The sequence below is a fragment of the Mercenaria mercenaria genome, chromosome 4, assembly GCF_021730395.1.
Source record: "Mercenaria mercenaria strain notata chromosome 4, MADL_Memer_1, whole genome shotgun sequence".
Taxonomy (NCBI): Eukaryota; Metazoa; Mollusca; class Bivalvia; order Venerida; family Veneridae; genus Mercenaria; species Mercenaria mercenaria.
In genome coordinates this window covers 12909089-12932488 of record NC_069364.1, presented here as the reverse complement: position 1 = coordinate 12932488, position 23400 = coordinate 12909089, and the positions used below count along the sequence as shown (strand labels likewise).

At 35.0% G+C, this 23400-nt stretch overlaps 1 protein-coding gene across 3 annotated transcripts; it reads right to left on the bottom strand.

The window, feature by feature from the left end:
- Window positions 1–94: 94 nt before the first annotated feature.
- Window positions 95–23400, bottom strand: LOC123551041 (uncharacterized). 3 transcript variants are annotated; one of them, XM_053540497.1, is made up of 14 exons: window positions 23135–23400; window positions 22452–22769; window positions 21838–22209; window positions 21437–21496; window positions 20750–20923; window positions 19900–20013; window positions 19027–19137; window positions 18411–18491; window positions 17101–17190; window positions 7719–7895; window positions 6014–6187; window positions 3355–3384; window positions 2605–2735; window positions 95–2421 (listed from the first exon to the last, which is right to left on the bottom strand). In XM_053540497.1, exons 1-14 carry the CDS (start codon window positions 23196–23198, stop codon window positions 1879–1881), a joined length of 2439 nt encoding a protein of 812 aa, XP_053396472.1. In that variant the 5' UTR covers window positions 23199–23400; the 3' UTR covers window positions 95–1878. The 3 variants fall into 3 exon arrangements, with proteins under 3 accessions (XP_053396472.1, XP_053396474.1, XP_053396473.1); XM_053540499.1 differs by lacking the exon at window positions 7719–7895; XM_053540498.1 differs by lacking the exon at window positions 18411–18491.

Below are 23400 nucleotides of genomic sequence, written 5' to 3'. Positions count from 1 at the left end.
GGTTCTTCCTCCAGCATCAAAGTCTGGAAAGTTTTCATATGACATATTGTGTCAGCGTGACCTTGACTCCCAATAAAAACATAAATTAACATAGTTACATGCCCTTATAGTTTAATTGTATTCGTAAAATATTTTCATTATCATATGTATTTGATAACATGTTGAATTTACGATCAGGCAAATATATATCATCTAGTTAGCAACACAATACATATTGTTGTCAGTATCGGCTTAACAACATAAACTTTGATGGCGGTTACTAGAGAGACTAGTCACTGCAGCAACTCTGTTACGTCTTCACGTGTTCATTCGTTGGATTTTTTTCTCATTAAATAGTATGTAATCTTTGCTAAATACGCGTTTGTTGGCCTAATACAGTGCTAGGAATAATCGGTTTTAATATTTTGAAGATTTATGTCTGCAATAAACTAAAGAGAATAGTGCTTCAGCTCTAGGAGGGAAATTTATTTGCTCAACAACTGACATTTATATTACAACTTACATTGTCCGATGTGTACTAACCAGTATTTTATAATAGATTCATTATCAAATTTCGTGAGAGTGTTTATCCCTGACAAAGTTTTGGTCCATGTGCTCCAAAAATGTCTTTCTTTTCACTTGCCTATGTGGCAGTGTCACTCAGATTTTTATTACACAGTCCATGATTGTTTATTAACTCGGTCTGCTTCAACAACGTAGGAACAAAGTCTTTACTCACGAAGAAAGAACGACTTATTATGCCGTCATTTTACAACATGTAAACTTGTAAATTGTTTTATTTAATGAGAGTTAAAGAAGATCACAGTAGTTAGAAACAAATTATATCCAATCACAAGCACCAAGCACATTTATCTAATAAGAATTAAGTTTAATGGCACATATAACAATTAAATATAATAATTAAGTAACTGAAAAGTATTTCGTTCAAGGTTTTAAGGCTATGCAAGAAAATAGTTTAATGGATTCATCAAAGGATTCATTACATGCATGTACTCCACTTTGGCATATTACCATTCATTGCATTTTGTAGAAAGGCGTTTTGCAGTTCAATGAGTACGAGGCACATTAGTTTTGTGGAGATCTAATATTTCACTCTAATTTTTCCTGTTCTAATATTGTCTGTTAGAGAATATAACCAAATTCGAGAATCTCGTACGTAGATAGAACGTTTTTACATCTTTCGAATATAATTATATTTACAGCGAAATACATTCATAGAAATTAATATTTGTTTAGTTCTGGTACTTGGTTAGGATCGCTGTATAATATGTATTATTACTTTATGAAACTGAATTTTTGTTTCATTATTCAAATGTTTTCTTTTCACGTCAAACACATGGAGCCTACTTGTCCGAATGGTAATGGTCGTCGCTAACTTTGAATCACTTGCCTATTACTGATATGGCTTCAAAATCTCTCTCGTTAGGTATAATTCTTCATGTGAGAAAAACATCAGACTGGCTAACGGAAGATTAATGGTTTTACCCAAGTTCCCACCCAGGCCTGAAATATTGCCCCTAGTGGCATCTACCATTAAAAAAAACCCTTGAAAGTTGCATTATTACATAAATTGTGTCGGTCCTACTCTCAACCAAACAGATAGGAAACCAAAACACATAATACCCCTTTAAAATGAATATGCGCATTTTAGCAGCGCTGTGTTTTCACTTGGATTCCTATCCTGCACACTTACCAGGTTTATGTATGTAGCATAGAAACTGAACTGTTATGTACATGTTTAGTATATCAAAGTAATGCATTTAAATTAAGAAAGGTTATTCAAAGCTTTGCCATGAATAAATATTACACAATGACACTTAACATTGTAATGCAATATACAAAAAATGGTTGCGTTCTATAACAACAGTCATTCAGATTTCAACTCTGATCCGGCTTTTCTTTTTCTTCTGAGTCCCCAGCAACATTCGAAACCTGACTTTGTTGGTTGTCTGGTAGTTCGTCATTCGGAGCAGAGACATCTGAATCCTGACCTTGTTGCTTTTCATGCAGAACATTCTCAGTCATCGCATCAACATTCGGGTCCTTTTCTGGCAGAACTTCATCGGTTTTGACAGCAACATTCGATTCTTGTCTTTGTTGTTTTTCTGGTAGAACGTCTTCGGTTTTGACAGCAACATTCGATTCCTGGAATTGTTGTTTTTCTGGCAGATCTTCATCAGTTTTGACAGCAACATTCGATTCTTGACATTGTTGTTTTTCCGACAGAACTTCATCGGTCTTGACAGCAACATTCGATTCCTGACATTTTTGTGTTTCTGGCACAATTTCGTTAGTCTGGACATCAGTTTTCGAATCCTGACATGGCTGAACTTCTGGAATTTCTGGAAGAATGTCTTCATTTTTGGAAGATACATTTGGATCCTGAAGAACTTCTTCATTCTTGAATGATATGCTTTCATGCTGAAAAAATAAAATTGGAAGAAAAATTAAGTTTCAATTGAAGAAATTTAAAAGGAATGCCTTGTCAATAAATAAGCTATTAACCAAGCATTTCTTTAGTCTTCAACTGAGTGCCTCATTTTTTCCCATAATTTCAATTAAAGACAATATGAACATATGAATATATAACGTATATTTGCTTACCCCTTTAGAACTTATTATTTCACACAATCTTTGTCTGTATCTCCAAATAACACAGATTGCTAATATTATGCCTATGACTATTATTGGTACCAGAACGGCTACCAGAATGGTCGAAGAAGCATTTCCATCCTCTGTAAAGAAAAAGCAAAATGTATTTCTTATGTCATTTCGATAATGTATCATATAATATAGTACTGGTATATTAGCAAACAGTGTACTTTATCATTTGCATAATTCTGAAAACAAATATTTGCATAAACCTGAAAAAAAGTTTTCAACGTATATTTGTGTAAAATGTACAAGACACAAAAAGAAATTAATGTAAATAATGACTTACAATGCTTTGAGAAAAGTCGGGTCCTACTTAATTAACGTTTCTATAAAATAATCGAACTACATTTTCTTTTACCTCTTTGCTGCAAAACATGTAGAATTTAGAAAAAAATATATTATTTATAACAACATATTTTCTTTCCTCTTTCATAAAATCAAATATTTTGCATTCATACGACCGGATCACATCAGAAAGTCTAGAAAAAAACGAGCATTAATAATTAAAGTGTGAGATACTTGTAATTACATCTCATTATAATCTACCTTAGCATCTCGTAAGTTATCTAAAATGAATCAAAATGTTAAATATATGTTCATTGCTGACTTTGAAAAGAATATAAATTTTATAAATTTTGTTTCTTTTATTACCAAACAAATGAACATTGGAGTGTTGAAATGTTTCCATAACTTACATACCTGTTTGTTGTTTATCATCGTGTGTATCCTCTGAAAAAAAAGTTTATGTAAATCAAAATTGCCCTTGTCAAATGACATTTTGATAAACTGCATGTTAAACAGTTTCGAAATCTAAAACATATTTGAATCTGTGATGACGGAATATTATACATAATTATCCCGCATACAAAATCTGATATGCATTTAAATGATATAGTTAAAATATTTTACCTCAGTTTGTTCTTATATTCAGATATATATGTAGCACAGATTTTTATATGTTAGGGGGCCTCCGTAGTCGAGTGGTTTAGGTCACTGACTTTGAATCAATTGCCCCAAACCGATGTTGGTTCGAAACCTCGCTTATTGTGTAGAATGCAAGGTAGCTATCTAGCTTGCTTAAGGAAGGTCACTGGTTCTACCCAGGTGCCAATCCGTGATGAAATAATGCCCGGAAAGGCAACTGGGGTGTTTCTTACAATTTAAAAATGGAAGAATCGCCGTTTGACCAAAATTGTGTCGGTGTGAGTTTAAACCCATTTCCAATGCTTATGACTCGGTTAAAGACAAGAATAGTAAACCTGGATTTCATTCGTGTGAGAATAGTCTTACTAACAACGTAGACTGAATTTTAAAAGTTTCAGTTTTCATCTAGATCCTAAGATGTAAGATTTTCAGTTCTAAACAAGAGTGCCGGAATATCACAATATACGCCCGTCATAGCAAATTACTTTGTACTAGTACCTATATTTGCAATCAGAATATTAAACAAGTCTTAGTTTCTTGTGCATTGTACTTCCGCCCAATGTCTCCTCTCATTATGTGAAGTAGCAACAATACCCTTCCGTAACAGGTGTAACAGCTGTATAAAAGGAGCCTCAAATTGGTGTCATGGCTGACCTACATATAAAGTTTGGTGACAACATGTGGAAGCATTCAACTTTCGTATGCATTTTTATAATAAAGATCACAGTGACCTTGACACTTTACCTATCGACCTTGACTTCCAAATGGGTGTAATCAGTGACCTAAAATGAACTTTGAAGTCAATAGGTGATATCATTCACCTTTCTTATGCATTTTAGTAAAAGAAGTCAGCGTGACCTTGACATTTGACCTATTGACCTTGATCTAAACTTAGTGTCATGGGTGACTTGTATATAAAGTTTTGTGACAATAAGTAGAAGCATTCATCAACCCACTAAAATGTCATACAAGAAAATTCCATTTTTATATTTGATCTTTGACATCTAAGTGTGACCTTGACCTTAGACCTAGGGACCTGGTCTTGCGCATGACATTCCGTCTTATAATGGTAAACAATTGTGCCAAGTTACATCAAAATCCCTCCATGCATAAAGAAGAAATTCTCCGGACAAAAATGTCATTATTGTATCTGGTCTTTGACCTCTTAGTGTGACCTTGACGTTAGACATAGGGACCTGGTTCTTACGCGTGACATTCCGGCTCGTGATGGTGAACAATTGTCCCAAGATGCATCAAAATCACTCCATGTATGAAGAAGAAATGCTCCGGACAAATCATTCTTGCATTTGACATTTGACCTCTCAGTATGACCTTGACATTAGACCTATGGACGTTGTTCTTGCGAATAACACTCCGTCTTATAGTGGTGAATATTTGTGCCAAGTTACATCAAAATCCTTCCATGCACGAAGAAGAAATGCTCCGGACAATGTCATTCTTGTATCTGACCTTTGGCCTCTAAATGTTACCTTGATCTTAGACCTAGGGACCTGGTTCTTGCGCATGACATTCCGTCTTATAATTGTGAACAATTGTGCCAAGTTACATCAAAATCCCTGCATACATAAAGAAGAAATTCTCCGGATAAAAATGTCATTCTTGTATCTGGTCTTTGACTTCTTAGTGTGACCTTGACGTTAGACATAGGGACCTGGTTTTTAGTCATGAAACTCCGTCTCATAGTGGTAAACATTTGTGCCAAGTTATATCAAAATCCATTTATGCATGAAGAAGAAATGCTCCGGACAAAGTTTGTGGACGCCGACCGCACGCCCGCACGCCCGCCAAGGGTGTATAAAAATGAGACGGCATGGTGGTGATTATTTGAAACGTGACGACTGATTATTATATCGAAGGCTCAGTGGAAAACTGTCGTAATTCCTTCGTAATAATAAAAGTTTCGACACGTTCAATCCTCGATCTTTTATTACGACAACAAGTTACCTTTGGGTTCACATGTCTGTGAAAATAAAAATATGTATCTCTAAAATTGTTAATGGCGTCGACATTGTTACAATATGATAATAGCGCGCAAAACCTGTCTTTTCGGTGGTTTCGTTTCTTTTTGTTTTACCACTGGCTTACAAAATGTCGATGGTTGTACCCAGGTGCACACTTGTCATGAAATTACAACCGGAAGGGTACCTTGGGTCTTTCTCCATCATCTATCAACCATCAAAAAATCGCCATTTGACCTACACCGTGTCAGTTTAACTATAAACATATTTTCTATGTTTATGACTTTTTTAAAGACAAAAAAGTATTTCATTTAATTTCAAGAAAATTAAACATCACGATGTTGATTATTTAAAAACCTCAATATGCAAAAAGACAACCGATTCATATCGGAAGACTGTCGTAAATCTTTCTTTATTATATGAGTAACGACCCGTTCAACCACGAAAAAAGTTACCTTTTGGTTCACATGAACTACTTTCCCACCTCCCCCTCTCTTTACATGTGACCATCTGTTTCTTTGCCTTATAACCCTCTTGGCATGTAACTCTAGCTGTAGAATTGTACGTTGTGTTTCCGTCTTCTAATAAAGTGATACTTCCATAGGGAATATTAGGGGGATTTCCACAGTCTGCGAAAATTAACATATATATTTTTAAAATTGATAATTGCAATATGATATAGCACGCAAAAGCTATCCTTTCGGCAGCTTTCGTTGCTTTTTTACCACAGAACTTACCTTATATTGTCTATTGCATTTCATCTAGAACGTACCTGTAATTCTTCATGACGCAGCTGTCCAGACTGAAGACATTTTATTGACGTCACCGATGCATCGCATCCAGTATTACACGTCACGGTAGCAACAGCACCAACGTTAGTTACATTAGATAAATAGGTGAAGTTTTTATAGCATCTGAACACAAGGCTAAAATATTTTCATAGTTTCTGGGTGCAAAGATAAATGATATATTGAACAGATTTAGGACCTGCATATTTAAGAAAGGTAATTGTCTGTATTTAAGGGAACCGAAACAATGCATGGGTGTTTCATTTTCTTCAACGTCCTACAGAGGGAAACAAATATGTAGTTAGAATTTTCTAAAAATTTGCCCTACCTTTACTAAGAGAAACTAAATAATAAAAGTCAATTTCTGTATTGAAAGCAACTGAACTCAATAGATGAATGTTACTTGTCTTGCACTTTCTGTAAACAGAGAAACTAAAAAATATAGATATTAATTTCAACTGTTATTGCCCATACAAATGGAAACTAAGATTAAAGAAAAACACACTCTACACAAAAAGAAACTAAACGATATAGATAGAATTTTTACTGCAATTGTCCTGGAAATAAATACATAAAGCTTAAATCCTTGAAATGAAATATTCGATTATCCTTTGTTTGTGTCTTATCCTTAGTCAGTGATGTCTGGTGTGCTGATTGTATTTGGAATATGTGACATTAGAGTGCCAAGTGTTTCAGCTGAATAAAACATGTTTAAGGTACCAGTACATTTTCAAAAGGAATGTATAATGTCATATATGCTTGGGTTGTTCCAGCATAGGCGAACCCGATAGATAATGTATGTAGTACTGGCTAAGGATGTATGCCACCTTATTTTACTTTATTATCGTTTTCTATTAAGATTAATACCTAAAAATATATACAAGTCGCTGCCTTAGGACTGCTACAGTAGAAATAAAACAACTACCTTAAAATATTAATAAGATAAAATTTAATTGCAAAAGTATGAAGAAAATCTGTTTCACCATTTAAAACTGTTTTCAATGATTCATGTATACATCTTTAAAAATCTTGAAGAATACAGTAAACATAGACATGGGGGAACTGTTTATTCTATTTTAAATTTAAATTAATAGTTGTCGGATTGTGGTGGGGCTTGATGCATGTGTGTGATTGTGTTCAACTGAAATGAAATGATCCCTACTTCATTTTGAAATTTCGGACACAGTGGTTTTGTGGAATATTTGAATGACACTTTTCTGCGTGCCAATTCATTCATATCATTAATACAGCTTGATGTTGCGTGACTCATGAATACAGCGGCAAAGACACTTTTCATAAGTGCCACGCCAACCTATACACATACATACAACATCGTCATTTAAATATATTAAACAATCTGGTGATTTCATACCGGGTATGCAAGTTGGAAGTGATCCACTCCAAGTACTGTCGGATCTACACGTCCGTTGCAAATCGCCGGAAATATGCGTGTACCCTTCTCCACATATGTATGTAGCAACAGAGGATTCTAAGTTATTACTTGACGTTGTAACAGTTGCACCAGTTACATTTACTGGAGCTCCACAATCTGTAAGTAAGAAATTGTTGCATCTTTCTTATTATTCTTATTACTTATCCTTTGCATATAGTTCCGAGTCGTTGTTTTCTTCCTTGTTGGGGTTACCGTTACACAGCGACAGGTATAGGTCGTAAGGTGACTTTCCAGGTTTTGATCGTCGAGGAAGACCCAAGGTGCCCCTCCGGATATTATTTCCAGCACGTGCGGGCACCTGATAGGAACCACTGACCTCTCGGAAACCAGCAAGATGGCCAATCATTTTACTACTAATTTCAGTTTGAATTTGGTGTCTGTTACGTAAAGGATGCACAGAAATTTCAAGAATTCAGGACGTTTGACTAATCAATTCAAGCTTTTTTATAGCTTTTACTTTTAAAAACAGACGGATCTTGTAATAAACTTATCATGGATACCTTGGGCCTCTCACACCCTCATAACAAATATAGCTTTGATTCCGGTCTTTGGGCCGACTTACTTAAAATAAGCCAACCTTTTGACGACCAAACGTTTTTGAACGGGAATTATCCCTACTCGTAAAATCTAAAAAGGTGGTGACTATGTTTGCTTTCCTCTACATGGATAAGGGACATGTACAGCCACAAAACAAGAATGATCAAACGCCGATACGGCTTTTGCTAAATGTCACATGGGACAGCAAAACCTTTCCAAATCAACAACAAAATTATCAGTTGAAATATTTTTTCTCAGGCGCCCTCGAAAGGGGTTACCCCATTTATTATCCCCGTCAATAGCGTGATTGGGGTCGGGGAGCATTGGTCTATCCGCCTAACAAAAAGAAATCAATATCATACATTGTAATGAAAGCAATAAAGTATTACATCTTAACCAAAACGCATAAAATTCATTATCATTAATGTGTAATAATCATAAGCGTATCAGCGTATAAGTCGTGGAACGATGTTGACTCTTTTTCAGAAAAGATGAATGAATTTGATCAACGTGACGGATATTAGCAAAAGGTTTTATATAAAAACTTTATCTTGATTCAATCTTACATTGAATTTGCAATGAATTCAGTATTTCCAAATAGTCCATTTCGTTTAAAAATAATAACAGTGTTAATTAGTAGATTAAGGCTGGTATGATTATGTTCATATAATCCAAAATCTACCGCGAGTTTAAACAAGTGATATCAATAACTGTATTAAGATGTTTTTCAGCCTTTCTTCTATACATTTCCAAACATTTCTTGCAAAGTTGCATTCCCACATTAAATGAACTAACGTTTCGTCTTATGATTTACATATGCATTATTTTCCTTATTATAAAATTTACTTTTTTATCTATTTTGCTTCAAAATGTGTGTCACAGCTTGAAAATGGTGTACCCGAGTGGTTTTTGTTGTTTGCCATCACATCAAAATATCTGAGGTTCTGTAGAGCCATTGTGGTACGTCTTTCGAAATGGTATTTCATCATTTATGCCTGAGTCGATTCAGCTGCAAATTGATATCATCAATATGCAAGGGAATATGTAGTCCGTTTACAAATATGAAGGATGTTTTATATTCGTCGAACAAACATAGACTGATGTCTGGTCATTATCAGATCTGATTTATGCAACAAGAACCAACGATACCGTCTTGATGGAACTGTCCTTGGCTCGAACCAGCAAACCCTGCTTACATGTCAGATTCCAAGTACCGTTTAAGCTGTAAGCATTCTCACTGTGTAATGTATTTAATTCCACTTTAATATGTACATCACTACGTAGGCAGCCGAAGCACGCTGAAATTTGACCAGTACAGCCATCTAAATCTACACTTGCCTGATATACTGAGGTGAGAATTTTATTGTCGGGCTAGCAAAATTTAAACATTTAGATTCTAAGTATAGCTATTAATAAGTTTGCGCAGTCAAGATCTTAATTGGCTCGTTTTCTTAAAATTTTAATATGACTTTGTGAGTTTCAATATCTTGTGTGGCGAAAAGTCCGCCATGCTGCAGTCTACTTTATCAGCCGGGCGAAACAGATTAAATTTTGCACTCGGCTCGTGAGGCTCTTGATTAGGAGCCCAGAAGGTCATTGCATGTAAAACTTCAAATCAATTTTATAAATTAGAAAAAAAATTAATTGAAGAAGTGCGGCGGGGGACTGCGTTTTGACAGCGTTGCTTCCCTGTTGCTTTTTTCACTTTCCCCCGGCGCCCCTGCCTTTTGTTTACCCCTTGTCCCCCTTTCTTGTGTTTTGCATATAACTAAAATGTACTTATAGTTGTATATTTAAAGTAACCCGTCTATTCTATTTTTTCGCTGCGGTTTGTTTTTGTTGCGGTCCTACTTGGCTTTGTAGCTGTGTTTAGGGTGATCTGTGCTTCCGGGAAGTTTACCCTTACCTTTTATCTTTTTATGTTTAAAATTTTCCTGTTACTGTAAAACACAGGAAGACAGTCTCAAAAGACAGTTAGATTGTTCAAAGAGCTATAAAATAAATGTATTTTATAGTTCTTTGGATTGTTCTACATTCACAATTTACACAAACTGTTATACCAGTCTGTTAAAATTCTCAGTCTGTGTAAAGTGTAGAACAAAGCAGTCGTAGCAATGCGTCCCTTGGCAAAGAGTGATCTGAGCCGCGTCATGAGAAAACCAACATAGTGCATTTGCGACCAGCATGGATCCAGACCAGCAGGATTCATGATGTTCGCTAATAGTTTCTCTAATTGCAATAAGCTTTGAAAGCGAAAAGCATGGATCCTGACCAGACTGCGCGGATGCGCAGGCTGGTCTGGATCCATGCTCGTCGCAGATGCACTATGTTAGTTTTCAGATGGCGCGGCTCATACTAAAACTAAACGTCTTGTATGGCTCTGAAACTTACACATCGAATCCAAATAAACTTCGTTTTTTTTCACTTTTCGTTATTGTTCCTTTAGAAGGAACACATATGGTTAACATTTCACACTTGACAAAGTGGACTGTGGACACCTATGACGATCGAAAATTTTCAAGGGGCAAGAGTCATTTACCTGTTCGTAAGGAGTTTTACTGAGAAACCGAGGGGCGTATGATGTTTTTTATGTGTATCATTATAATGGCTAATCCTCTACCTATTGTTCAATATAATCAATGTCAAATGAATATGTGTTCAACATTTGTCGAAAGGGCATACAAATGTAAATAAACACTATTTAAAATAGTGGTTGGCAAAAACAAAAAGTGAAAACTTTTTTGCTTCGGAAAATTATTCTTGTAATAATTTGAGTGTAAGTACCTGGTGATCGACAACGTTTTTGGTCTATATTAACTTCTGAATGTTATAAACTCGTACGCATGTTCTAAAAATTACCTTTACACACGACAATTGTGGCTTTAAAAATATAAAGTGTTTATAAAATACACATGGGATGACGATAAGTACTTTTAAAGAAATAGTACGTAAATTACCAAGGCCGTAAATATCTTCTTCAAATCGCTGCATTTATATGAGTCACGTTTTTTATTATTTAAAAAATGTAAACTTAAAACAGAACGGCTCGGACAATTCACACCTTCAAGCATGTTTGGTTTTTGTCATTTGTATCATTAAACGATTTTATATGAAAGGTCCTCTTATGAAATTTTGTCGGAAGATAAAATCAGTATGTCTTAAATCGCCAGTTGGTTATCTTCGCTGCGCGATTACAAAACGCTTAGATTGGTAATTTGCGCGAAACATTTACGCAGCAACTGCCAATTTTATTACGCAAACGGTAATTATTGCAACACACTGAACAAAATATTTAGATACGGTTACATTTAAAACAACATTGGTAAGCCACCAATATGTGCTTGAGAAATGCACATTCACGTTTTTTAGTTTATGGATCAAAACTAGTTCTTTCTGGCACATTCATCAAACTGAAAAGGAAAGGAATTTTCCAAGTGATGTCCGACAAAAAGTGCTTTTTCTGCTCTTTGATTTCTTTCCTGTCTTGTTAAACTTTTTTTTTTTCTCGTTTATGTTTTTAAAGTTGATGCCATTGTTATAAGCCAGGCAAGGTATTAAAAATTAAAATTTGAAATTTTGCAAATCGAAAGGACAAAATTGTCATTTACGACATACATTGCACTGACAAAAAGCCATCACAAATACTCCGGGGGTCTTCCTCCACCATTAAAAGCTGGAAAGTCGCCATATGACCTAAAATTGTGTCGGTGCGACGTTAAACCCAACAAATAAATAAATAGATACAAATACTCCGCGCCTGTGGGCGCGGAGAATTATGTGCGGTAGGAAATGCATGCCAGTAATTGTGATAAGATCTAGCTTATTATGCCACCTTTTTCTGAAATATATATTTGTATGTCCGTCCGTTCGTTTGTCCGTCAGAGAAAATTTATATTATACATATAGCCAAAAGTTTTTGACCAACTGTCATAACACCTTACCGAAATTTTCTTCAACATTAAAAGTTATGCATTTGAGACAAAGTGGTCAGTCTAAGCCGACGTCATCAGACGTAAACAATTTAACTTTGAAAACTTCACAGATCACAATTAAGATCTAATCGTATCACGACTGTCAGTATATTTGTCTTAACGAAATGACAAAAGAAGGCTGCCAGGTTTGCTTGTTTTTTGTTTGTTTTGTTGGATTTAACGTCGCACTGACACAATTATAAGTCATATGGCGACTTTCCAGCTTTGATGGTGGAGGAAGACCCAGGTTCCCCACCGTTATTTCATCACGGACGGGCATCTGAGTAGAACCACCGACCTTCCGTAAACCAATTGGATGGCTTCCTAACATGAAGAATTCAACGCCCCGAGTGAGTCTCGAACCCACTTTGGAGAGGAGCAAGTGATTTAAAGTCGTACTAGGTCTGTCTGTAAATCGCTAAGTGATCTAGTTTTTAATCCCAGACAACGCAATATTGAGATTGATCTACAACTATATACATATAATATAAAGAAAATATTCTGACAAAATTTTATAAAAGACCAAATGGAAAATATTGTTTCTGTAGTCCTAATGACTTTACAACCTAAACATTGACCCTGTATAACCAAGCTTTTAACTTTACCTAGATTATATAATAAGACAAACTTTCTGACTTTTTTTTTATGATAGATTGGATAGAAAATTTATTTGATATGACAAAGTGACCTAGTTGTATACCCCAGTTCATATTACTATTTCAAATTTGTTCTACAATTTATAAAGAGAAATGTTCTGACTAAATTTTATGTAGAAAATATGGCATCTAGAGTGTTCAGAATGTGTTTCTATGATTTAACTTACTGACCTACCTTTAAACGCCAGACGACTAACTTTCAAACTGTACGTACACTTTATTAAGACAAACGTTTTGGTTATGTTTCATATTATTTAGTCTCCAGAGTGTTAGGGATGCTGTTCTTTCATTTGTCATTGTCATATTCTTTTCGACCCAGGATCAAAATAAACCTGCATTTGATATAGGCAAATATTCTTGCCCGGTTTCATAAGATCCAGTAGAAAATATTGCCCGGCAGATGAAGAAAATGGAATATAGAGATAAAAAAGCTTTTTCTAGAATTTGCCCAAGTCGCCTAATGTCTGAGCCAAGATTTTCTAAATATAACATTTTGACAAATTTTATTAAAACTGGGCTAAAAATGCAACCTCTGCGAAGTGAAATTGAAATTGTGAACGACAGACGAAGACAAACGACGGAAACAGTGTTACCACAATAGCTCACTTTGTGCTCAGATGTGCTTAACACACGGAAGCGCAACTCCAAATGTTGAATAATATACCTGTACATTTTCATGACGGTCGTTCAATACTTTTTGCTGTATGTGTAACACATTTTTTTCTGACGGACAGAACAGACTGACGAACAGACAAAGCCACGTCCATGTCCCACAATAGTTATGGCATAAACCATCATATGCCAGACCTTATTCCTGTTGTATGCATTTTTTCTTCAGCACTAAACATTATCAAATTAGTTGAGATAACCCCAGTGAAAAATAGATCGTCCTAGGTCTTCACACTCTACTTCGTCTTAATTCGCAAATGTCTATTACAGATTGACGCATAACGAAAACGCATGTTCACTGACAATTTCACAGCGTGATCACTTTAAAATGTTTTGAACTAAATACATGTCAGTAAAATAATCCCACGTGTATGTTTACAGTTCTAATGGCCTTTGTGGCGGCGCAGTCAAAAACTACACGCTGTGAGAAATAAAGACTGTAATTTGACTGGGCCACATACGAGTAAAATCAAGATAATTCTAATACTGTTAGGTCATCACATACCTGTCAAATGATGGGCATGTGCTGCAGTGAAAGTATGGTCTATTTATTGTAATTATGTAACAATGATAAAAAACATAAGACGACCCTTGCAAAGAATGCAACCAAGCAATATAATAGCAGACTCTGTTTGACTAAGTCTGTTCAATTGAGGTAGTTGTATGTACAACACTCCTCTAACACCTAGCACCGGATTAATCAGAATTCTATTAGATAGATCAAAGGGCAATATCTCCTTGCAAAGCCATTCCACCGGAACATGAAGAATCATCGTCAGCATCTTAAGTATTTTCGCTGAATTCCAGCCAGTGGCTGCTGAGGAATACTCTGGACAAGAAATTGTACTATGGTATACTATGTTAAATATTCATAGGACAATAACTCAGTGAAATCATCCGACCGGAACATAAAAATTACTTGCGGATTTCCTCGTGAGAGTGAAGCTTCCTATAAAGTTTTGATGAATTCCAGTCAGTGGTTGCTGAAGAATACCCCGAAAAGGAATTGTACTGTAGTGTTATAATGCTGAATAATCAAAGGGCAATAACTCAGTGAAAAATCGGTCGACCGAAACATGAAGATAATATGCGCATCAGCTATTGATAGCAAAGCTTCCTATGAAGGTTTGCTAAATTCCATCTAGTGATTGCTGAGAAATACTCCGGACAAGAATTGTACTAAGGTAAACTAATGTTGAATAAGCAAAGGGAAATAATTAAGTGAAAAATGTTTCGACCGAAACAAGAAGACAATATGCGCATTTCCTCTTGAAAGTAAAAGCTTCCTATGAAGTTTCGCTAAATTCCAACTACTTGCTAAGAAATTGTGGGACAAGAATTGTAGGACACTTGTAATGAAGTATTTCGACCCCTATAGAATAATGACCCCCCGGTCATTATTCTATAGAAAAAGTGACCCCCCGGTCATAGTATTATGACCTCCAGATCATAGTACTATGACTCCCCCACGTGAAGTAAACTGAACCTCACGAAGAATATTGACTCCCGTAAAAAAACGACCCCCGGTCATTTGGTCAAATTTAGAGATAACTCCTGTATCTAAGGCCTAATTGCTGCATTTTATGCCCCCACTCGGAGGAGGGGGCATATAGATTTGCCCTTGTCCGTCCGTCTGTCCTTCCATTTGACCATTAGCATCAGATACCATCACTTGACACAGAAATCAGAGCATTCCGCAACAGGAAAAGGGATTCTATTTCTAGACGCTGTATCTTGGTGTATACATTTTTTTCAGGAAAATAACAATTCACAATACGTTCACAAAACACACCAGTGTCAATAATCCCTGCAAACTTCGGTATGACGTAATTTTTCAGAAGAAAACTGCACAAGAAACTGCTAGCATAGAACTTAGTATTAACAGAAGTTGCAATACTTAGCAGTGGCAGTAAAGTACGGTAGCGGCAACAATAGAAAGTAGTAGTAGTAGTAGTAGTAGTAGTAGTAGTAGTAGTAGTGGCAGTGGTAGTGGCAGTTGCAGTAGCAGCAGCAGCAGCAGCAGCAGAGGAATAAGTGACAGCATCAACAGCAGCAGGAGAAGAAGAGGTAGATGTACAAGACGTATTAGTGGAAGCAGGTATAGTAGTATCAGTAGTAGCAGTTGTAGTAGTAGTAGTAGAAGTAGTAGTAGTAGTAGTAGAAGAAGAAGTACATGTAGTAATAGCAATAGAAGTAGCGGCACCAGTAGTAGTAGTACAATCAAAATGTTAACTATTGGCAATGGAGGGTATTAGAGTTGTAGATCTTGTAAAAATGTCCGTTAGGTTTGGTGGGGATCACGTTTTAATGGATATTATCGTCGAAAGTCTTTTTAGGAGCCGGTGTTTTACACGGAATGAGTAACTTTTTAAATAGAATAATGTCCGGGAATCGATACTGTATGAGAGTTCGAATGTAGTAATTTCGGCAGTGAGTATTTTACATGGAAGGAGTCACTTTTTCTATAGAATAATAACCGGGGTCGTTATTCTATGAAATTCGAAGGGAGTCATCTTCAGGGAGTCAGTATTTTACTTGGAGGGGTCAGTTTTTCTATAGAATAATGACCGGGGGGTCGTTATTCTATAGAGTTTTCAAAGGGAGTCAGTTTTTTATAAGGGGGGTCAATATTTTACAGGATAGGAGTCACATTTTCTATAGAATAATGACCGGGGGGTCGTTATTCTATGGGGGTCGAAATACTTCATTACACCGGCCGGACAGAAGAAACGGCGCCTATATGCTACCATATTTCAGTATGTCGTGGTAAAAAGAGTTTAATCCATGCCCCCTGGTGGACATCAAAATTTTGTTCTTTATAATTTGATATCGAAAATAATACACAAATATTGTTTTTAGTAGATGTTTTAATATGTATAGTATACCTTTCTATTTTATACTAAATTTCAATAGAGTGACTAATGTTTTTGAGAGTTTTCTATAAATTTTATTGACTAGAATAGTATTTCATAGATAAAAACTTCTTAAAACGCCAAGAATCACTTCGAAATTTATTTTGTTGTACTAACTAATAATTCCATTTTCTAAATTTTTACACACAAAAAATAAATCTAGCGTTAAGTGTAAAATCCCTGTCCGTACAAATATCTATGTCTAAATAAGTAAATATGTCTATATATTCAAATCATTTTAAAAGTAACTATTACGCATTCAAAAAAATCGTAACTCGTGATAAGTCACCAAATATGTATCAGGCTATAACGAATAAGTATAAAGTTACGGTGTGATATTATGTAATATGCGAATATGCCCCTCTTTTAATGCGGCTCCGCACGACACTCACAGAAGAAATAATGCAAAGTACGTTTTAAAGGTGGATGTAATAATATGAAAATATAATACATTGAATAAATCCTCGCCGATTGACCATAAACCGTTCGATATGAACAATTGCATAGATTTGCAATTGGTGCCATTGACATTTTGTTTGTTATATAATAGAAGTACCTTTTGCTGAGCATTTGACAATCTCCCATTTCCCTATCACTAAACAGCTAATTGTTCCAGTGTTTGCTTCAGCAGCCGTTGTACCGCTATCTGAAACCAAACAGACATTCAAGTATATATCCAACTCTTTCTAATAGTATGTAAATATATCCATTGATCGCTTCGGTTTCTACGATACCACTGTCTGAAAAAAGTGCATTTAAATATATATTCAACTCTTTCTGTGTAAACAGTTCCAGTACTGGCTTCGGTATCAATTTACAACTGCCTGAAAACAAAAGTGCTTTAGAATATATATCAAACTCTGTCTATGTAAATATTTCCAGTGCATGCTTCAGTATCCATGTACCACTTTCTAAAAATAAGTGCAGTAAAATATATCAAACTCTTTCTTTGTAAATAGTTCCAGTGCTTGTTCGGTATTCATCACACCATTGTCTGGATACAACTGTGCATTATAATACATCCAACTCTGTCTTTGTTAATACTTCCAGTGCTTGCTTCGGTATCAGTTGTACCGCAGGCTGAAAGCAACAATAGTACATTAAAATACACCATCTTTTTCAGTGCTCTTGCTCTACTACACTGGTTAATTACATATAAGCAACTAAACACAGCGTGATATAAATATGAAAATATATACTAAGCTTCAGCGAATATCGTATGATATACGGAAAACGGTCTCGGCAAATATCTGGGTTGTTCGTCAAAATATACAATATCAGTAAATACGGCACTATATCTTGAGATGTCACCAATAGCTTTAATTGTCATTTGTCACTGTCGTCAACATCTTGAACAAACAAGTCGGTAGTTTTAATTGAAAGGTAGCTGTAATATCGTTTATGTCTGTACTGAAAAGGGGTGTGTTTTTCTTATTTGGGATTTATACCGTTTCTTTTCAACAGTATTTCAATTGTTCATCGGATTTGATACAAATACTGGCCATTCCTCTACGAGTTACTAACTACTTCCAAATAGGAAATCGGAGGTGGAGGACGAATGACTTCAATCATTGTCATCTCCCAAATCGTAACCTGCCGCTCCCACATCGAATTCACGACTTCTCAATTTATATTCTTCCGCTCTTCCTTCTGACCTAACTGGATGGGTATATTGCGAAAATGACGTAAAGTATATTATGTATTTTAAAGAAGGTCAGTGCCATCATAACGTGCAAATTACAGTCTAGCCGCCTGACTATTAAGACCATACTTGCGAACTTCACTTCAGGACAGTATATGTGAAGTAGAATGAAGTGAATTAATATACCTTTAAATCGAAGGGGCCTCTGTTTACAAGATATTTACCATTGCATGTTATGCCTACTTGAGAATCAACACAACTCGTACCACATAACATTTGACCTTCAAGACAAGACTGCTGATCCTCTGAAACGAAAGCAAACAATGATTCATTATTAAATCTACAGAGTCCTCAAGAATAATAACATTTCATTTAACTTACACACTTACGTATGGCAGCTCTGTGTCCAATTTATATATAACGTATAAGCAATAGTATTTAGTGTTTTTGAACCTCATGTGTTATTTGATAATAGGTAAGGGTAGACTTCTCGGAAGCACAAAGCACCACAAACACAGCCTCAGAGCCACGCATTTGCAAAGTAAGTTAACAACAAAAAGAAGATGAAACGGACAAATATTACAGACGGGTTGCTTCAAAAATCCAACAAGTACATTTTAATTTTATGCAAAATATAGATAGAGGGAGAGGAAGGGGTAAGGGGGATGGGGGAGGGGGTTGAAGGGGAAAGTAGAACAAGGATGAATATACAAAGGGAATGCTACGTTCCTTAATCACAGTTACACTACAACGTGTTATTTGACTCCTGAATGGGATGTCTAAAAATTAGCCTTTATGTATTTGACAGTTTTTAGCGAACAAAAATATATAACGACTTACCACACAATAATTCATCTAACATATCGTCACAACTTGGAAAATTATCACACCACAAACTGTTGTCGATGCACGAACCATCGCCACATTGAAACTGGGTACCAGCACAATTTCCTGTAATGGTAGATATTAACCTTCAAAATAATTTTGATTAAAATTTACCTTGGTTCAATTTAAAGACGATGTTTTTACAACACAAAGAAAGTAAAGAACATATACGTAGTTTTATTCTTTCTTTAATAACGCGCAAATAGTAAATGTCATTCTGCATAATCTGAAAGGTATGAAATAAAATCTTGCTTAATGATACTTCTGGAGAGCAAAGATATTTCTACGCAGTCATAGAATGGAATAGTCCTTGTTATTTATTGTTTATCACAGAACAAAATGACAAGTGAAAGCTTTATAAAGCTCTAAATAATAACCTCTATAAATAACAAACCTAATTTTAGTTTACCCGGCGGTGTTCGTTCTAGAGATGCTGCAATGTATTCTTAACTTACTATTTCACAAAAATAAATTACAATTTTCAAATGATGGAAAAAAATCTGATATCCTAAATTTTATGTTTCCAAATGTTCACATTGTTTCTAGATTTTCGCAATGCTCAGTGGTCACTTTATCTGTGTGAAAGCATAAATTATAAGGACTGTTCCATTTTACCCTGAAAAGGGCATTATAAATTATATGTTTCATATTGTATTCTTAACATTTATTTCAAAGCCTTCATTACATATAACATTTAAGCTTTTTCACACTGGGCATCTTATCTGTGTGAAAAGATGAATAACAAGGACTGTTCCTTCCACGATATATCTTCCAAGTCTCTCTAAAAAGTGCATATATACTTGTATATCTTTCATATTCTATTCTTACCTTTTATTTCATATCCTTCGTCACATATAACATTAGCTCTTGCGCCAAAGGTTGCACTCCCATTGATGACAGGAGTTATAGTGCCATTGGAAATGTCATATGGTGTCCCACAATCTGTAAGAATATATTGATATGCATTGCAACTTTTAGAGTTTAAAATGGCCCTTTCACATTAATTTTCATCAAAGTACTAATATAAAAACAATGACAGGAATTATTCATAAGATTTGTTTCAGAATGGTAAATGCACTTGTTTTGCATGACAAAATGAGAATGCTGCCTCATATATACTATTAAAACAGAGCTCAGATCTTTTTCAGGGACATTTATGTTTACACATGTTTATTCACATTGTATTGCTACATTAATTTAAATATTTGTGTTCTCAGTTGCTCTGAAAGTTAAAATACCTTTATTGATTGTGTTTAAACCTTAGCCTGCTGGCGGCAAGTGATTCTGCCTTTGCCACCAGTGCAGACCAAAATCAGCCTGCACATCCGTGCAGTCTGATTTTGGTCTGCACTGGTCGCCATTCAGTCAGTATATTTTTGGTAATCAACCCTTTTAACAGTTAATAGTACAGTCCAAATTGAAAGATGGACAAGTTCATTATAGAAATTTAGCAGGGTAAGTGTTAAAGTCAATAGTGTTTGATGAACAAGAATCAAACTGAGCATTTTGTAATTTATACAATGGTTGAAATGGCAACAGATGATGCTACAATTTATGTTACTTATATTTCGTTGCAAGCCTTTCATTACAACCATTAACTAAGTAAAGTTATTGTCACGTATTTAAAGGACACATCTTTAAAATAAAACTTCTGACAAAGTCAAGTATATATCTTAACCTTTGAGTAAACACGCAACACTTTCCCACTGGCCTGTATCTAGACAGCTGACTGTTGAATCTTCTGACTCATATCCATTGTCACAGCTGACCTTAGCTAATGAACCATAACTGCTGTTGCTGCTATCGACGAGTTCCAATTTTCCATGAGATATAGGGCCCGGAACTCCACAGTCTGCAATAATTATAAGTGACATATTTTATCAGTTAAAATATCTATGGACGTCAAACTTTTCTGTAGACAACATTGCCTCATTTAAAGAACTATACTGAATAAAATCATACGTTAAAGACAAGTTAATAAAATTAGATTTGGTTGAGAGCAAATTGCACAAAAATGACTACATTTTTCTCTAATTCAACAATTTATTGAAACTACTAGGGGATTGAATGTGTCGGTAACTCATGGATCGGTTGTCATCTTGGATTGTCTTTAGTAACTCTTCAAAATGATTACAACGTAAGAAAATGAATAACTAGATACTTTTTATAAAAAAAATGCAATTTTACCTCGGGCATTTAATTCAATATTTGGTCTTCCAGGTAACTAGCCGCACATTTACAACAATGTTTGTCATCTAATATCAATATCAACAGCATTTAAGATAAAAAAAATTGACACAAATGTAATTTCATCTATTTATTCTACGTCTGACCGTAATACACATGTTCATGTAACAATACTTACCACGGCATACATATTGTTGTTCGTATGGACAGCTGAGTTTAAAAGCAACCGTTTCAGACACTGAAATCCAAAAAGAAAAAATTTTACCCTTAAAACTTTGTTTACAATCGTTCAATTAGTAATTTGATCAATTTAAAACTCAAAACTTTTTTGTCTGTTTTTACCGTTGCGTACTTTAAGAACCATTCTTCTTATATAGTCTATGTGTCTATTATGATATCAAATTACTGCAGTAAAAGACCTCAATTTGGATATCATCGTATATATATTTGTTGTTATCGTAAAGAGCAAACCTGGCTTAGATAATAATCAGCAAAGAATAAGCTTATACTCAACAACAGTAACAGTCACAGTTGTAAAAGATTTTAAAAGATCAAACTAATAATTAACAACAAAGTTACCTCCAAATCCGAGGAAAATGTATCCCTCTTGATTGTGTTCAGAATTATCAATAAAATCAATTTTCAAGTAATTGGTGTTAAATCTGTTTTCATCTATCCTGTTGTCATAATAAGATTTACAATTGATCACACTGAGGGATGTATTTGTACCATCGACAAAGTCAATAGTTTGATCACAAGTTGTTTCATCTAAGTACAAGTCTGCATCAAGTATATAAAGGTTTATACTGGACGTACACGAGAAAACTTCTATTGAACACGCGCACGTGCTATTCCCAGTCGTCACGGACGGATAATTATCGTTAATTAGATACACTGGTTCACCTGCTGACGTTAGCGTTTCCCCTGAGCAAATTGAAGTAATCCTCGATGCTGTATACAAAGAAACATATTAAGAAACATTCAGATTTAAAAACAAAATAGAATTTATAGTTAATACGAAATACTTTTTATATACTTTGATGCTAAAATGTCGTACTTCTGTAATGAAATGAGTCAAACTATGATAATTTGTTTCAAAATACCATTAAAGAGTGTACTACATTATTAAAGCAAAAAGATGAATTTGGATTTTTATCTTAAATCGTAAAATAGCTTAAAATTGTCCAACTTACCAAGTATGCAGTAATATTTTACAACAAAGTAAGAAGGGTCATGGACACCCACACTTCCAAAATCACGATTACCATCAAGGTGGACTAGGCTACATGCATTTTCGCCCGAACACTTACGACGGACAGCTTGGATAACGCCGGAATCTGCACCAGCACTAAAGTGACTGCTGTCATAGTTACAGCATGTGCCAGAGCAAGTCGCATGGTACCAAAAGTACAAGGAATGCACTGCGATAATTTCATTGCTTCCACATGTTACATCTATGGGAAGGCCACACGATGTGACATTTTTCAACTCTTCTTGCGGTATCAGTTGACCTGAAATTACGATTACAAAAGCTGTAACTTGAAAACCATAGAGGTTGGTTACCAAGAATAGAATTAGGAAATACTGCTCTAATCAATTCTTCATACATTTTCTTAAATATTATATCAATACATCTTGAATACAAACATCCCTCCCCGGAAAAATACACACTAGACAGGAATAAAACAATCATTAAATACGAATGGAACATATTTTTTGTTAACAACTGAATACAAAATTAATCAGAAAACATTTAATAGTTTTCACTTAGGCATGGAATGTATGTTTCTCATCAAAATGTAAACCAGTTAGTGTAAAATCATGTTTCAATGTCAACAACTTGTATCTTCTACCTGATCATTTGAAAACTGTTTACCTGTAATAAAGTTTAAAACCTGAATGAAAAATATCGAACAAAAGGCATATTCATATAGTCCCATGCTTAGTCCTTTGCAGAATAATATATTGTGAATCCTCCTAGATTAGAAAACGATCCATTTTAATATCACTTCCTGAATGAAGGAATGTCAACGGACGTCGCTTCTATTAATTTTGAAAAGAATACCATTAAAAATATAAAGTTTCACAGTGTACACACGCTAATTGTAGCGGGTAGCGTATCATCGGCAAATAAGGATAGTA

Excerpts from the sequence above, each read along its gene's own strand:
- LOC123551041 (XM_053540497.1), bottom strand. The coding sequence starts at position 23,198 with ATGGGACTATATGAATATGCCTTTTGTTCGATATTTTTCATTCAGGTT. Across the intron at positions 19,138-19,899 it reads CGAAGGATATGAAATAAAAG|GAAATTGTGCTGGTACCCAG; the intron begins GTAAGAATAGAA and ends CTACCATTACAG. Across the intron at positions 7,896-17,100 it reads TGTCAAATGCTCAGCAAAAG|ATTGTGGAGCTCCAGTAAAT; the intron begins GTACTTCTATTA and ends TCTTACTTACAG.